The sequence below is a fragment of the Caretta caretta genome, chromosome 15, assembly GCF_965140235.1.
Source record: "Caretta caretta isolate rCarCar2 chromosome 15, rCarCar1.hap1, whole genome shotgun sequence".
In the NCBI taxonomy this organism is placed as follows: Eukaryota; Metazoa; Chordata; order Testudines; family Cheloniidae; genus Caretta; species Caretta caretta.
Window position 1 is genome coordinate 4,001,116 of NC_134220.1, and position 18,114 is coordinate 4,019,229.

The following is an 18,114-nucleotide window of genomic DNA, read 5'->3' on the forward strand; positions in this document are numbered from 1 at the left end:
AAAGCTGGCTAGATTGTCGGGCTCAACGGGTAGTGATCAATGGCTCCATGTCTAGTTGGCAGCCGGTATCAAGTGGAGTGCCCCAAGGGTCGGTCCTGGGGCCGGTTTTGTTCAATATCTTCATAAATGATCTGGAGGATGGTGTGGATTGCACTCTCAGCAAATTTGCGGATGATACTAAACTGGGAGGAGTGGTAGATACACTGGAGGGGAGGGATAGGATACAGAAGGACCTAGACAAATTGGAGGATTGGGCCAAAAGAAATCTGATGAGGTTCAATAAGGATAAGTGCAGGGTCCTGCACTTAGGATGGAAGAACCCAATGCACAGCTACAGACTAGGGACCGAATGGCTAGGCAGCAGTTCTGCGGAAAAGGACCTAGGGGTGACAGTGGACGAGAAGCTGGATATGAGTCAGCAGTGTGCCCTTGTTGCCAAGAAGGCCAATGGCATTTTGGGATGTATAAGTAGGGGCATAGCGAGCAGATCGAGGGACGTGATCGTTCCCCTCTATTCGACATTGGTGAGGCCTCATCTGGAGTACTGTGTCCAGTTTTGGGCCCCACACTTCAAGAAGGATGTGGATAATTTGGAGAGAGTCCAGCGAAGGGCAACAAAAATGATTAGGGGTCTGGAACATATGAGTTATGAGGAGAGGCTGAGGGAGCTGGGATTGTTTAGCCTGCAGAAGAGAAGAATGAGGGGGGATTTGATAGCTGTTTTCAACTACCTGAAAGGGGGTTCCAAAGAGGATGGCTCTAGACTGTTCTCAATGGTATCAGATGACAGAACGAGGAGTAATGGTCTCAAGTTACAGTGGGGGAGGTTTAGATTGGATATTAGGAAAAACTTTTTCACTATGAGGGTGGTGAAACACTGGAATGCGTTACCTAGGGAGGTGGTAGAATCTCCTTCCTTAGAGGTTTTTAAGGTCAGGCTTGACAAAGCCCTGGCTGGGATGATTTAACTGGGAATTGGTCCTGCTTTGAGCAGGGGGTTGGACTAGATGACCTTCTGGGGTCCCTTCCAACCCTTATATTCTATGATTCTATGATTCTATGATTCTATTCGAAGCCATGACCATTTAGCACCTTTAAAATAAGGAGATCTTACACTCGACAGGGCATTGTGTCAGAAGACAATGGATTGAGTGTAGCACAGGCGTGATGTGCTTTTGAAATCCCATGTTGCTAAGCATTCTGTACCAGCTGTTGTAGCTTTTAGGCGCAGGTAGACAGCACTGCTCTAGTCCAGGGGGAAAATGTGACTGTTTGGGTATCTGCCTGTACAGTTTATGAATTCTGTGTGAGTTTATGAACTCTCAAAAAGAAAAGGAGTACTTGTGGCACCTTAGAGACTAACCAATTTATTTGAGCATGAGCTTTCATGAGCTACAGCTCACTTCATCGGATGCATACTGTGGAAACTGCAGCAGACTTTATATACACACAGAGAATATGAAACAATACCTCCTCCCACCCCACTGTCCTGCTGGTAATAACTTATCTAAAGTGCTCATCAGGTTGGGCCATTTCCAGCACAAATCCAGGTTTTCTCACCCTCCACCCCCCCACACAAATTCACTCTCCGAAGCCCTTGAGGAATTCCACCATGATTTCAACAATTTCCATCCCACCACCAACCTCAGCCTGGTCCAGTCCACATGAGAGATCCACTTCCTGGACACTACAGTGCTAATAAACAATGGTCACATAAACACCACCCTATACCGGAAACCTACTGACCGCTATTCCTACCTGCATGCCTCCAGCTTTCACCCTGACCACACCACACAATCCATCGTCTACAGCCAAGCTCTGCGATACAACCGCATTTGCTCCAACCCCTCAGACAGAGACAAACACCTACAAGATCTCTGTCAAGCTTTCTTACAACTACAATACCCACCTGCGGAAGTAAAGAAACAGATTGATAGAGCCAGAAGAGTTCCCAGAAGTTACCTACTACAGGACAGGCCTAACAAAGAAAATAACAGAACGCCACTAGCCGTCACCTTCAGCCCCCAACTAAAACCCCTCCAACGCATTATTAAGGATCTACAACCTATCCTAAAGGATGACCCAACACTCTCACAAATCTTGGGAGATAGGCCAGTCCTTGCCTACAGACAGCCCCGCAACCTGAAGCAAATACTCACCAACAACCACATACCACACAACAGAACCACTAACCCAGGAACTTACCCTTGCAACAAAGCCCGTTGCCAATTGTGCCCACATATCTATTCAGGGGACACCATCACAGGGCCTAATAACATCAGCCACACTATCAGAGGCTCGTTCACCTGCACATCCACCAATGTGATATATGCCATCATGTGCCAGCAATGCCCCTCTGCCATTTACATTGGTCAAACTGGACAGTCTCTACGTAAAAGAATAAATGGACACAAATCAGATGTCAAGAATTATAACATTCATAAACCAGTCGGAGAACACTTCAATCTCTCTGGTCACGCAATCACAGACATGAAGGTCGCTATCTTAAAACAAAAAAACTTCAAATCCAGACTCCAGCGAGAAACTGCTGAATTGGAATTCATTTGCAAATTGGATACTATTAATTTAGGCTTAAATAGAGACTGGGAGTGGCTAAGTCATTATGCAAGGTAGCCTATTTCCCCTTGTTTTTTCCTACCCCCCCCCCCCAGATGTTCTGGTTTTACTTGGATTTAAACTTGGAGAGTGGTCAGTTTAGATGAGCTATTACCAGCAGGAGAGTGAGTTTGTGTGTGTATGGGGGTGGGAGGGGTGTGTGAGAAAACCTGGATTTGTGCTGGAAATGGCCCACCTTGATTATCATGCACATTGTAGGGAGAGTGGTCACTTTGGATGAGCTATTACCAGCAGGATAGTGAGTTTGTGTGTGTGGTTTTTGGGAGGGGGGTGAGGGGGTGAGAGAACCTGGATTTGTGCAGGAAATGGCCCAACTTGATTATCATGCACATTGTGTAAAGAGTTGTCACTTTGGATGGGCTATCACCAGCAGGAGAGTGAATTTGTGTGGGGGGGTGGAGGGTGAGAAAACCTGGATTTGTGCTGGAAATGGCCCAACCTGATGATCACTTTAGATAAGCTATTACCAGCAGGACAGTGGGGTGGGAGGAGGTATTGTTTCATATTCTCTGTGTGTATATAAAGTCTGCTGCAGTTTCCACGGTATGCATCCGATGAAGTGAGCTGTAGCTCACGAAAGCTCATGCTCAAATAAATTGGTTAGTCTCTAAGGTGCCACAAGTACTCATTTTCTTTTTGCGAATACAGACTAACACGGCTGTTACTCTGAAACCTGTCTTTATGAACTCTGTATCTTTACCAAGCTGCAAACTGCATTTTGAATATGCAGCCCTTTGCATTCGCTGTGGTCCATTTGCCTCCATGTTGGGCTGAAATTGTAAAGGCTGGTGGGGAAAGATTAACAAGAGGGTCCTTGACTTAAAATGCTTGACCATTGAAATGTAATTGCTCTAAACAATAGCGTGCCCCACCTACCCCCATCAGAAGCAGGGCCGGATTAACTTTTTGTGGGCCTGGCACCAAACATATTTGTGGGCTCCCCTTGGGATTGAAGGGGCCAGGGGCAAGAGCACAGCAGGCAGGGTGCATTTGATTTAAATCATGATTTAAATCACTAGTCAGGAAGACTCTATTTAATCATAGAATCATAGAAAATTAGGGTTGGAAGGGACCTCAGGAGGTCATCTAGTCCAACCCCCTGCTCAAAGCAGGACCAACACCAACTAAATCATCCCAGTCAGGGCTTTGTCAAGCTTGACCTTAAAAAACTCTAAAGATGGAGATTCCACCACCTCCCTAAGGAACCCATTCCAGTGCTTCACCACCCTCCTAGTGAAATAGTGTTTCCTAATATCCAACCTAGACCTCCCCACTGCAACTTGAGACCATTGCTCCTTGTTCTGTCATCTGCCACCACTGAGAACAGCCAAGCTCCATCCTCTTTAGAACCCCCCTTCAGGTAATGGAAGGCTTCTATCAAATCCCCCCTCACTCTTCTCTTCTGCAGACTAAATAACCCCAGTTCCCTCAGCCTCTCCTTGTAAGTCATGTGCCCCAGCCCCCTAATTATTTTCTTTGCCCTCCGCTGGACTCTCTCCAATTTGTCCACATCCTTTTTGTAGTGGGAGGACCAAAACTGGACACAGTACTCCAGATGTGACCTCACCAGTGCCAAATAGAGGGGAATAATCACTTCCCTCGATCTGCTGGCAATGCTCCTGCTAATACAGCCCAATATGCCATTAGCTTTCTTGGCAACAAGGACACACAGCTGACTCATATCCAGCTTCTTGTCCACTGTAATCCCCAGGTTCTTTCTGCAGAACTGGGCTGAAGGATGCTCAGTGGGTTTCTCAGGGCTTTGGCCTGTATCTGTCAGTGAAGAATCTGCCTCCTTACCTCCCTCTTCTTCAGGAAAGAGTTGCAGATGTCTCCTGTTCCTCCAAAATGTATGCCCTGCAGGAGTTTGTACTTCATCTGATAGTGGGGCGACCATGAATCACTACTGGCCTCTGTGCCTGGCAAGAACTATCATGAATACATACTGCATTGCTGGGCTTCAACAGCTCCAACACACTAGAGCTGCTGTCATGATATATCTTTTGCTTACACTTACAATGTTCCTTATGGACACCTAAGTCAGTATTGCCATTAGGGTTCACAACTAAGTTAGGGAGTCTTGTTCTCAACTTCCTGCCCAACAATGTCTCTGCAGGTGACAGCCCACGATTCACTGATGCTGCTCTGTACCTGAGTCAGCGGTCTTTTTCAAAAGTCTTTTCACAATTTTCACGCCATTCACTACAAAACGGTTGGCTTGAGAATACCTGGGACTGGAAGTTACCTGCTTAAGCCCATACACTGCAGCCAATTATTTAAATTCATGTCTATCAAACTGTGGACCATTATCAGACATAATCACTTCATGGATTCCATGGCTGGAAAATATGGGTTTCATGCACATTATAACATTTTGATGTGGTATTTTCTAATGAAACAACCTTTGGAGAATGAGAATCATAATCATAGAATCATAGAGTCATAGAATATCAGGGTTGGAAGGGACCCCAGAAGGTCATCTAGTCCAACCCCCTGCTCGAAGCAGGACCAATTCCCAGTTAAATCATCCCAGCCAGGGCTTTGTCAAGCCTGACCTTAAAAACCTCTAAGGAAGGAGATTCTACCACCTCCCTAGGTAACGCATTCCAGTGTTTCACCACCCTCTTAGTGAAAAAGTTTTTCCTAATATCCGATCTAAACCTCCCCCACTGCAACTTGAGACCATTACTCCTCGTTCTGTCATCTGCTACCATTCAGAACAGTCTAGAGCCATCCTCTTTGGAACCCCCTTTCAGGTAGTTGAAAGCAGCTATCAAATCCCCCCTCATTCTTCTCTTCTGCAGACTAAACAATCCCAGCTCCCTCAGCCTCTCCTCATAAGTCATGTGTTCTAGACCCCTAATCATTTTTGTTGCCCTTCGCTGGACTCTCTCCAATTTATCCACATCCTTCTTGTAGTGTGGGGCCCAAAACTGGACACAGTACTCCAGATGAGGCCTCACCAATGTCGAATAGAGGGGAACGATCACGTCCCTTGATCTGCTCGCTCCAAAATCCAAACATAGACTTTACTGCATATGTAACTAAATCCACACCAACGTTGGACCATGCCCTTATCTGTTCATTGTATACCAGCATAGGCTCTTCTTTTCTGTTTAGGTTGGTACTGTTGACATGTTTCACACATTTTAACAGTTTTCTCCATCTCATTGTTCATTTGTGGCCAATACAGTATCTCTCCAGCTCTGCGGTTACATTTCTCCATGCCCAAGTGGCCTTCGTGTATTCTTGTGAGCATGTCAGCCTGTAACATCTTAGGCACTATTATTATTCTATTTTCTCTAAACACTGCACTATCAATGAGAGACAGTTCTGCTTTGAACTGGAAATGTGGACTTGATACATGATGTCCTGTCCACCCTGTGGTAATAGCCTTGATCACCCTCTGTAAAGTCTAGTCATTAGCTATAGTCCCAGCAAATTCATTCCACATCCTTTCTGAGCAGGGACAATTCTTTATCAAGTAGACATGCACTCTGTCTGACTTCACCTCTACTCCAGTTTGATCAAATGGTCTGGACAATGTGTGTGTATGAAGGTACTGAGAGATACCATTCCTCTGTGGTCAGAGGCCAGCACCTGGCTGGCTGATTAGCCCCGTCCACGGCACCTAGGGAAAAGAGCTGGCAATTAATTGGCTGATTCTCATAAAAGAGGGCAGCAGGATTTGGAGGGAGGGGGTCAGCAACACTTCCTAGAAAGCTGAGGGGTCACTGGTTTGGAGCAACTATATTATCGAAGCTCTAAGGGAAGAGGCAGGAACGTTTGGGTTGCTGAGCTTAGTGGTGTGACGGGCAGACTTGGGGAAGTGACTATTCAGCATGTGCAGGCTCTGAGGGAAGAGGCAGTGAAGTTTGATTTGTTTGTTAAAAAGCCTTGAAATAAATTAAAATAATACCTAACTCTGCTGGAAACTGCTTCCCTGGAGTCTGTGAGAGCTTCGATACAATGACCCCAGGGGGTGAGCTGGCTCAGCAAGAGCAACGCCTGGCTGGGTAGGAGGTGTGTCCTATAAGATAGGCCCCAATTCTTTACAGTGTGCTACCACATGCTTGGGCATGTAGGAATGTTATCAGGAGGGCCAAATCGCACCTGGAGCTGCAGCTAGCAAGAGATGTCAAGAGTAACAAGAAGGGTTTCTTCAGGTATGTTGGCAACAAGAAGAAAGCCAAGGAAAGTGTGGGCCCCTTACTGAATGAGGGAGGCAACCTAGTGACAGAGGATGTGGAAAAAGCTAATGTACTCAATGCTTTTTTTGCCTCCGTCTTCACAAACAATGTCAGCTCCCAGACTGCCGCACTGGGCAACACAACATGGGGAGTAGGTGGCCAGCCCTCTGTGGAGAAAGAGGTGGTTAGGGACTATTTAGAAAAGCTGGACGTGCACAAGTCCATGGGGCCAGATGTGTTGCATCTGAGAGTGCTAAAGGAGTTGGAGGCTGTGATTGCAGAGCCATTGGCCATTATCTTTGAAAACTCATGGCGATCAGGGGAAGTCCCGGACGACTGGAAAAAGGCTAATGTAGTGCCCATCTTTAAAAAAGGGAAGAAGGAGGATCCTGGGAACTACAGGCTAGTCAGCCTCACCTCAGTCCACGGAAAAATCATGGAGCAGGTTCTCAAGGAATCAATCCTGAGGCACTTACACGAGAGGAAAGTGATCAGGAGCAGTCAGCATGGATTCACCAAGGGAAGGTCATGCCTGACTAATCTAATCGCCTTCTATGATGAGATTACTGGTTCTGTGGATGAAGGGAAAGCAGTGGATGTATTGTTTCTTGACTTTAGCAAAGCTTTTGACACGGTCTCCCACAGTATTCTTGTCAGCAAGTTAAAGAAGTATGGGCTGGATGAATGTACAATAAGGTGGGTAGAAAGTTGGCTAGATTGTCAGGCTCAATGGGTAGTGATCCATGGCTCCATGTCTAGTTGGCAGCCGGTATCAAGTGGAGTGCCCCAAGGGTCAGTCCTGGAGCCGGTTTTGTTCAATATCTTCATAAATGATCTGGAGGATGGTGTAGATTGCACTCTCAGCAAATTTGCAGATGATACTAAACTAGGAGGAGTGGTAGATACGGTGGCAGGTAGGGTTAGGATACAGAGGGACCTAGACAAATTGGAGGATTGGGCCAAAAGAAATCTGATGAGGTTCAACAAGGATAAGTGCAGAGTCCTGCACTTAGGACAGAAGAATCTCATGCACCGCTACAGACTAGGGACCGAATGGCTAGGCAGCAGTTCTGCGGAAAAGGACCTAGGGGTGACAGTGGACGAGAAGCTGGATATGAGTCAGCAGTGTGCCCTTGTTGCCAAGAAGGCCAATGGCATTTTGGGATGTATAAGTAGGGGCATAGCCAGCAGATCGAGGGACGTGATCGTTCCCCTCTATTTGACATTGGCGAGGCCTCATCTGGAGTACTGTGTCCAGTTCTGGGCCCCACACTACAAGAAGGATGTGGAAAAATTGGAGAGAGTCCAGTGAAGGGCAACAAAAATGATTAGGGGTCTGGAACACATGACTTATGAGGAGAGGCTGAGGGAACTGGGATTGTTTAGTCTGCAGAAGAGAAGAATGAGGGGGGATTTGATAGCTGCTTTCAACTACCTGAGAGGTGGTTCCAAAGAGGATGGTTCTAGACTATTCTCAGTGGTAGAAGAGGACAGGACAAGGAGTAAAGGTCTCAAGTTACAGTGCGGGAGGTTTAGGTTGGATATTAGGAAAAACTTTTTCACTAGGAGGGTGGTGAAACACTGGAATGTGTTACCTAGGGAGATGGTAGAATCTCCTTCCTTAGAAGTTTTTAAGGTCAGGCTTGACGAAGCCCTGGCTGGGATGATTTAATTGGGGATTGGTCCTGCTTTGAGCAGGGGGTTGGACTAGATGACCTTGTGAGGTCCCTTCCAACCCTGATATTCTATGATTCAAATTCTATGATTCTACCTACTCTTTTCCTTGTTTTTAGACTATTTCTAAATCAGACAATTGGATCTGAAAACCAGTCATTGTAACCTGGGCAGAGTGTCCACTAGCCCTTCTTTGCCATTGATATCACAGGCTTATGGTCTATTTCTGCAACAACTCGTCTTCCATAAATGAACGAACGATCTTTGTATTACAACCATGTACCAGGGCTAAAGCTTCCTTTTCAATTTGGGCATAATGGCATTCTGTTTTTGTAAGACTGCTGGATGCATATGCCACCAGTCTCCAGGTGGTGCTCATATTTTGTAGCAATGGTTTTCTACATAAAAGTGCATTCTTGCTGGTTGTTATAACCTTAACACATATTCTTCACAACTCAGAGATAGATGTAGGTTTCATTTTTATACATTTTTAAACAGTGATTTCTTTTGAAAACTTTTCAGATGAGTTTTACAGCTATATCAGAAAATAAATGATTGTTTTATTATTTCATTTATGAAAGATAATTGAAGCAGATATTTAGGAAGTCATTGGGAAGTGAACTATCTCCAGTTCAACAGGTTAAACAATAATATTTGGAGGATTTTTTTGCCAGGCTGTATTAGGAGAACATCACCAGACGGACATTTAAATTGTTTTATTTAACTAAAACAACAACGTTAAGTATTCTGGATTTTCTTTTCTTCAACAGCAAACATAATATTTTAACAAAAAAGCTTATGTCCCTCGCTTCTCACATTTATCTCCAGACTTCTTCTACTTGTCCAGATCTATTCCGCCCCCAACAATCTTCTATTCATTGAACTTTTTGAAACTTTTCACTTTTAAAGAGAGGTAAGAGATTGACTCTGTGTACACAAATTTGCAGAGGGACAATAGAGTTGAGGTCTGTTATTTCTCACCTCTCTATATTTATTTATTTAAAAACATTTTTGCTGTTAAGAAGCATGTTACCTCTGGAGACACAAATCCACAGTTTGAGAACTGCAAAACTAAGCATTTCTGATGGTATCTTCTAGACTGAGCACTGAGTCCCACTGAGTAGATAGAAAGATTAACCTAAATAATCTACACAGAAGCCCCTAGCACCCCATAAGATTGGGTCCCTAATCCACGAACTATTAGAACTCATTTACAAAACTTTTCTTAAAGATTACATGAATATATTGTCTCACAGTATAGAATTAGAATTTATAATCCCTATTCCATGATGAGATACTTTTAATTAAGATAGGTTTTTTCCTCAAAAATCCGATTTAAATAAAAATCCGATTTTTTGATTGTTTTTTAAAAGTCATTGATTTTTATCCACCCTGACAGCGGGGCACAGTGCAGGGGAAGGATTGGTCTCCAGCTGGAGTGAGGCAGGGGCCAGGGGCAAGAGCACAGTGGGACATGGGGGGGAGGATTAGTCCCTGCTGACTGGAGCAAGACAGAGGCCGGGGGCAAAAGTACAGTGGGGCGGGAGCTAGGGTTGGTCCCTGAAGCACGGGAGGGGCCGGGGGTAAACTGCAAGCGCAGCAGGCTAGGGAGGGGGTAAGAAGGATCCCCCCCACACCTGCCAACATAGAGTGGGTACCTATCTTCTCCCTGGTTCTAGCCCATTCTCTTAGTCTCTCTCTGCACTGAGATGAGGGTGGGGGTGCATTGAGCACAGGGCTGGAGGTGCAGGGTCTGGGAGGGAGTTAGGGGGCAGGAGCAGGCTGGGGTGTAGGATCTGGCCAGGAACTAGGGTGAGGGAGGGGGCTCAGGGCTGGGGCAGGAGGTTGGGGTGTGGAGTGCTTACCTGGGGCAGCTCCCATTTGGTGCTCAGGTTGGGGGTGGGGATGTGGGGGGGTGCAGGAGTCAGGACTGGGGGCTGGGTGTGTGTGAGGGGGGTGCAGGAGTCAGGGCGTGGGGTGTGGGGGGACTGGGTATGTGTGGGGGGTGCAGGAGTCAGGACAGAGGGCTGGGGGTGTGGGCTGGGGTTGTGGGGGTGCTCCCTGCCCTGAGCAGCTCACAGCAGGGGGCTGGAAGGGTATGCCCCGATTCCACCCCCTTCCCCAAGGCCCCGGCCCTGCCCCTTCTCCGCCTCCTTCCCCGAGCGGCGAGCGCTGCGGCTCTGCTCCTCCCACTCTCTTGCACCGGCAAACAGCTGTTCGGCAGCAGGGGAATCGCAGGGAGGGGTAGGGGCGGGAACATGGCACGCTGGGGGAAGAGGTGGGGGAGGAGCTTGCCTGCCGGCGGAGCCTGCCCTGCTGCAGCAGGAGCCGGCAGGACCAAGCTCCTGCCCGCGGCCCCTGCAGGAGAGAGCAGGGGGCGGAGAAGAGCAGGCCAGGCTGGGGTGCCTTTGCAGCGTGGGCCCAGCGCCATGGTAAATCCGGTACTGACAGAAGAACTGGTTTAGCAGAGCAGTTGTCTTGCCAGGGGGCCTTTGGTCATGTGTTGAGGCTGGCAGGATGTCACCTGACAGAGATGAGTAAAATTTATACACAGGGAGGAGCTGATCTTCCTGGGGTCTTTGGTTCCTCACTAGCTCAAGAGGAGAGGGAGCAGCCACCCAACATGGAGAACTCTGATGAGGCGGGGGACACCCTACCTGCCTTCCGTCCTGAGCCTAGGTGGCCCCCAAGACTTCTAAGGGAAGGGTGAGCTAGGGAGGGGCATTGTGTGTAGGATAGTTGGTGTGTCTAAGTGATTTGTACTCTTTGTGCTTTATCTGTTGGGTATAAAACAGCAATTGTGTTAGGTGATTGTCCAAGTGTCTGTGTGTTTGCTTCACAACTGCCTGTATGCCGCTGAGAGAGAGAGAAAGTGTAAACCAGAAGCTTCCCGCCTTGGGGTGGAGTTCTGGGAAGAGGGTGTGTTTAAGTACAGGGGAGTCTGAAGGGTCAACACTGAGGCCAGAGGCGAGGCAGCTGGAGAGCAGGATCCAGTTCTGAGAAGGGAGCGTTAGACGGCAGATCTGCATGGCAGCAGCATGCCTACAGACCCCAAGACTGGGGCAGTGGCTGGACTCTGTTCAGGCTCTGGAGGCTTAAAACACCCCGGGATTCAGGGAGAGAGGGTTGGATTCCCTCACAGCAGAGCAGGGGGTGACTGGAAGGGGCAGCCCAATCGGAGCTGTGACAGAAGGTAATACAGGCGTGTGGCATTGATACCAGGTTATCTTGGGATTCCCTAGGACAAGAAAGCCCTGCCCTCTACAAGGTGAGGCTTCTCGGTATGAGGGTACCCCCACAGAGCATCCAGGGGTTACACTTTAGATGTAGGAGGGACAGACTCTGCTAACATTAATTTTAGGATGATTTTCTTACTGTAAACTAAACAGAAGAGGGATAGATATGTTTTTTGTGAAAGCTCTCCGGGGGAGACAGCCAGGCCTTAAAGGCCACAGGACAAACCCATCAAGGTGCAGCAAAGTGGCCATTAAAACACTCAGACAATAGTCCCAACCATCACCAGTGGCCTAGCCTAGTACCCCTCCGAGCTGGATGGGCTGGGTTTGGAGAGGAGCCAGCAGGATCTCTCCAGAGACGAAGGAGGACTGTGAAATAGGAAACTGAGTCTCTCCTTGGGTAAAAGGCCGTTTGCTCTACTGAAGAGTGACACTCTGAAAGGCATGGGGATGGTCCCACACAGCAGGGTGGGTGCTGAAAGACTTCTGGGCCAGACCAAGGAGGTCAGCTCTAGCCTAGGTTCTCTGGGGCAGGACATGGACAGAAGGCTAATCTGTCAGCTGGATCATGTCAGAACTTTCCTTGTCTTCCTCCTTTTCTGCAACGGAACAGGAAAAACACTTTTCTAAAATTTCAGCTAACATTTGGATATGAAAAAAATTATTTTTGTTTTTTTAAAAAATGTTCCTCTCTTTCATTCCAAATAGAGCTTGTTTAACTGAGAGATCTGCTGTATGTTTGAAAAGATTCAACCCGTTCTTCTGTCTCTGAGGAGAAAATGTGCAGAAACCTTGCACAAAGGGGTCTACAAGGTACTGATGGCCAGGAGCCTAAGACCCCTATTTTGTCTAGAGGGTAGAGGACAGAAGGATCTGCTCCCCCAGACTGTGAGTAGGACAAGATGAGAGCAGGTAGATCCCAAGAAGAAATGCTGAGAGACCAAGGAAGAGTGAGGTAGAGGTGGCCTAAAGGACACAGTGATGAAAAGCTCCTCGTATCAAACCAGCTTTATGTTGCTGCGTAAGTAACAAAGGTAAGACTATGTTCACACCCCAGACTGGCAGGAGCACAGGTAGCTGTTAGCGGGATCTCCAGGCCCTAGCTGGATTGCTCCAAGTCCTGTACAAGGTAAGGGTCAGTCTCTTTGAGACTCTGGTAGAGTTCTTCTTGGGCCTGAGCTCCTTTCCTCTCAACCAGCTGCAGTAAGGCATCGTTCATCACCTTTCGTCTGTTCTGCATACTAAGCAGCTCCTCTTCTTCATCACTGTTCATTGCCTCTATGTCCCGTAAGCGCGCCAGGATGGGATAGATCAATCCCATTCGGTTACGGAGCTCCTCCCGGTGCTTCTTCACAAAGGACACGCCTTGAGCTGAAGGAGACACCAGCCCTGCATTACTCTTCTGGGTACGGGAGGTACAACACTGGGTTATTACAGTCCCACTAAATTACCCCATGTCATTGTGGGGTGCAACAGCTTGCCCTGTACTGTAGGGCTGTTCTAGCTCAAAGTGTGGGGTCAGTTGCATGAAGTCATTCATGTTGGAATAGGGGGGTTTGTAAAGACCCATCCACGCTAACACCTGCAAGGGGCTGAGGCTCTGATGCAACAGCCCGCACTGCTACACATTCCAGACCATCCCACCAGCCTGTCCCGGGGGTATAGCGAGGGATAAGGAGATGACACTGAGGAAAGGAAAGCTTGGGATGGACCTCAGGAGAACAACTCTCAACAGTGACGTACAGAGGGATCCTTTTGTGAGGATGGGGTGGAATCTGTGCATCACTGCACTGGACAAAGGCAAACTTGAAGGTCTTTCTCCATGTCTAGTGTCTATGCTTCAAGCAGGAGGACCGGGCGTGTTAGAGAAGAAATGGAATCCAACTAAAGCTTGTCAACATTTTTCAAACTTTTTTCCAAGTGTTTTTTTTTAAATAAAAATTCAGTTTTTATTCTGAAATTGTCCGTTTTTTTTCAACAACCTCCTTCCCCCTTGAAATTAACAATCCAAAGGGTTTTCCCCCTTTGGTATTTTACTCATCCCCTCCCCACCCCCTGCCTTCCCTTCACTCAGCACCTATTTCTAATTTTCAAAAAAAAAAAGGAGTACTTGTGGCACCTTAGAGACTAACCAATTTATTTGAGCATGAGCTTTCGTGAGCTACAGCTCACTTCATCAGATGTATACCGTGGAAACTGCAGCAGACTTTATATACACACAGAGAATATGAAACAATACCTCCTCCCACCCCACTGTCCTGCTGGTAATATCTTATCTAAAATGATCAACAGGTGGGCCATTTCCAGCACAAATCCAGGTTTTCTCACCCTCCACCCCCCCACACAAATTCACTCTCCTGCTGGTGCTAGCCCATCCAAAGTGACAACTCTTTACATAATCAAGTCGGGCTATTTCCTGCATAGATCAAGGTTTTCTCACATCCCCCCCACCCCCATACACACACAAACTCACTCTCCTGCTGGTAATAGCTCATCTAAACTGACCACTCTCCAAGTTTAAATCCAAGTTAAACCAGAACATCTGGGGGGGGGGGGTAGGAAAAAACAAGAGGAAACAGGCTACCTTGCATAATGACTTAGCCACTCCCAGTCTCTATTTAAGCCTAAATTAATAGTATCCAATTTGCAAATGAATTCCAATTCAGCAGTTTCTCGCTGGAGTCTGGATTTGAAGTTTTTTTGTTTTAAGATAGCGACCTTCATGTCTGTGATTGCGTGACCAGAGAGATTGAAGTGTTCTCCGACTGGTTTATGAATGTTATAATTCTTGACATCTGATTTGTGTCCATTTATTCTTTTACGTAGAGACTGTCCAGTTTGACCAATGTACATGGCAGAGGGGCATTGCTGGCACATGATGGCATATATCACATTGGTGGATGTGCAGGTGAACGAGCCTCTGATAGTGTGGCTGATGTTATTAGGCCCTGTGATGGTGTCCCCTGAATAGATATGTGGGCACAATTGGCAACGGGCTTTGTTGCAAGGATAAGTTCCTGGGTTAGTGGTTCTGTTGTGTGGTATGTGGTTGTTGGTGAGTATTTGCTTCAGGTTGCGGGGCTGTCTGTAGGCAAGGACTGGCCTGTCTCCCAAGACTTGTGAGAGTGTTGGGTCATCCTTTAGGATAGGTTGTAGATCCTTAATAATGCGTTGGAGGGGTTTTAGTTGGGGGCTGAAGGTGACCGCTAGTGGCGTTCTGTTATTTTCTTTGTTAGGCCTGTCCTGTAGTAGGTAACTTCTGGGAACTCTTCTTGCTCTATCAATCTGTTTCTTTACTTCTGCAGGTGGGTATTGTAGTTGTAAGAAAGCTTGACAGAGATCTTGTAGGTGTTTGTCTCTGTCTGAGGGGTTGGAGCAAATGCGGTTGTATCGCAGAGCTTGGCTGTAGACGATGGATCGTGTGGTGTGGTCAGGGTGAAAGCTGGAGGCATGCAGGTAGGAATAGCGGTCAGTAGGTTTCCGGTATAGGGTGGTGTTTATGTGGCCATTGTTTATTAGCACTGTAGTGTCCAGGAAGTGGATCTCTTGTGTGGACTGGACCAGGCTGAGGTTGGTGGTGGGATGGAAATTGTTGAAATCATGGTGGAATTCCTCAAGGGCTTCTTTTCCATGGGTCCAGATGATGAAGATGTCATCAATATAGCGCAAGTAGAGTAGGGGCTTTAGGGGACGGGAGCTGAGGAAGCGTTGTTCTAAATCAGCCATAAAAATGTTGGCATACTGTGGGGCCATGCGGGTACCCATAGCAGTGCCGCTGATCTGAAGGTATACATTGTCCCCAAATGTGAAATAGTTATGGGTAAGGACAAAGTCACAAAGTTCAGCCACCAGGTTAGCCGTGACATTATCGGGGATAGTGTTCTTGACGGCTTGTAGTCCATCTTTGTGTGGAATGTTGGTGTAGAGGGCTTCTACATCCATAGTAGCCAGGATGGTGTTATCAGGAAGATCACCGATGGATTGAAGTTTCCTCAGGAAGTCAGTGGTGTCTCGAAGGTAGCTGGGAGTGCTGGTAGCGTAGGGCCTGAGGAGGGAGTCTACATAGCCAGACAATCCTGCTGTCAGGGTGCCAATGCCTGAGATGATGGGGCGCCCAGGATTGTTTCTGAGGCTGTGGATGGCATTGCGTTCCGCATGGCTGAGGTTATGGGGCAAGTGATGCTGCTTTTCCACAATTTCAGCCCGTGCACTTCGGCGGAAGCACTCTATGTAGAAGTCCAGTCTGCTGTTTCGACCTTCAGGAGGAGTCCATCTAGAATCCCTCTTTCTGTAGTGTTGGCAGGGAGACCTCTGTGGATTAGTATGTTGTTCAGAGGTATTTTGGAAATATTCCTTGAGACGGAGACGGAGACGGAGACGTCTCAAGGAATATTTCCAAAATACCTCTGAACAACATACTAATCCACAGAGGTCTCCCTGCCAACACTACAGAAAGAGGGATTCTAGATGGACTCCTCCTGAAGGTCGAAACAGCAGACTGGACTTCTACATAGAGTGCTTCCGCCGACGTGCACGGGCTGAAATTGTGGAAAAGCAGCATCACTTGCCCCATAACCTCAGCCATGCGGAACGCAATGCCATCCACAGCCTCAGAAACAACTCTGACATCATAATCAAAAAGGCTGACAAAGGAGGTGCTGTTGTCATCATGAATAGGTCGGAATATGAACAAGAGGCTGCTCGGCAGCTCTCCAACACGAGTTTCTACAAGCCATTACCCTATGATCCCACTGAGAGTTACCAAAAGCAACTACAGCATTTGCTCAAGAAACTTCCTGAAAAAGCACAAGATCAAATCCGCACAGACACACCCCTGGAACCCCGACCTGGGATATTCTATCTACTACCCAAGATCCATAAACCTGGAAATCCTGGGCGCCCCATCATCTCAGGCATTGGCACCCTGACAGCAGGATTGTCTGGCTATGTAGACTCCCTCCTCAGGCCCTACGCTACCAGCACTCCCAGCTACCTTCGAGACACCACTGACTTCCTGAGGAAACTTCAATCCATCGGTGATCTTTCTGATAACACCATCCTGGCCACGATGGATGTAGAAGCCCTCTACACCAACATTCCACACAAAGATGGACTACAAGCCGTCAAGAACACTATCCCCGATAATGTCACGGCTAACCTGGTGGCTGAACTTTGTGACTTTGTCCTTACCCATAACTATTTCACATTTGGGGACAATGTATACCTTCAGATCAGCGGCACTGCTATGGGTACCCGCATGGCCCCACAGTATGCCAACATTTTTATGGCTGATTTAGAACAACGCTTCCTCAGCTCCCGTCCCCTAAAGCCCCTACTCTACTTGCGCTATATTGATGACATCTTCATCATCTGGACCCATGGAAAAGAAGCCCTTGAGGAATTCCACCATGATTTCAACAATTTCCATCCCACCACCAACCTCAGCCTGGTCCAGTCCACACAAGAGATCCACTTCCTGGACACTACAGTGCTAATAAACAATGGCCACATAAACACCACCCTATACCGGAAACCTACTGACCGCTATTCCTACCTGCATGCCTCCAGCTTTCACCCTGACCACACCACACGATCCATCGTCTACAGCCAAGCTCTGCGATACAACCGCATTTGCTCCAACCCCTCAGACAGAGACAAACACCTACAAGATCTCTGTCAAGCTTTCTTACAACTACAATACCCACCTGCAGAAGTAAAGAAACAGATTGATAGAGCAAGAAGAGTTCCCAGAAGTTACCTACTACAGGACAGGCCTAACAAAGAAAATAACAGAACGCCACTAGCGGTCACCTTCAGCCCCCAACTAAAACCCCTCCAACGCATTATTAAGGATCTACAACCTATCCTAAAGGATGACCCAACACTCTCACAAGTCTTGGGAGACAGGCCAGTCCTTGCCTACAGACAGCCCCGCAACCTGAAGCAAATACTCACCAACAACCACATACCACACAACAGAACCACTAACCCAGGAACTTATCCTTGCAACAAAGCCCGTTGCCAATTGTGCCCACATATCTATTCAGGGGACACCATCACAGGGCCTAATAACATCAGCCACACTATCAGAGGCTCGTTCACCTGCACATCCACCAATGTGATATATGCCATCATGTGCCAGCAATGCCCCTCTGCCATGTACATTGGTCAAACTGGACAGTCTCTACGTAAAAGAATAAATGGACACAAATCAGATGTCAAGAATTATAACATTCATAAACCAGTCGGAGAACACTTCAATCTCTCTGGTCACGCAATCACAGACATGAAGGTCGCTATCTTAAAACAAAAAAACTTCAAATCCAGACTCCAGCGAGAAACTGCTGAATTGGAATTCATTTGCAAATTGGATACTA

General features: G+C 47.3%; 1 protein-coding gene across 4 annotated transcripts in view; it reads right to left on the reverse strand.

The window, feature by feature from the left end:
* Positions 1–12,730: 12,730 nt before the first annotated feature.
* The window catches only part of LOC125622874 (caspase recruitment domain-containing protein 8-like), a 33,284-nt gene continuing 27,900 nt past the window's right edge, over positions 12,731–18,114 (reverse strand). For 3 of the 4 annotated variants that reach the window (XM_048821418.2, XM_048821417.2, XM_048821416.2), the window contains one exon: positions 12,731–13,108. In XM_048821418.2, coding sequence (XP_048677375.1) covers positions 12,837–13,108 — 272 coding nt within the window. In that variant the 3' untranslated portion in view covers positions 12,731–12,836. The remainder of the gene's footprint in view (positions 13,109–18,114) is intronic. The other variant, XM_048821419.2, reaches the window with a different exon arrangement.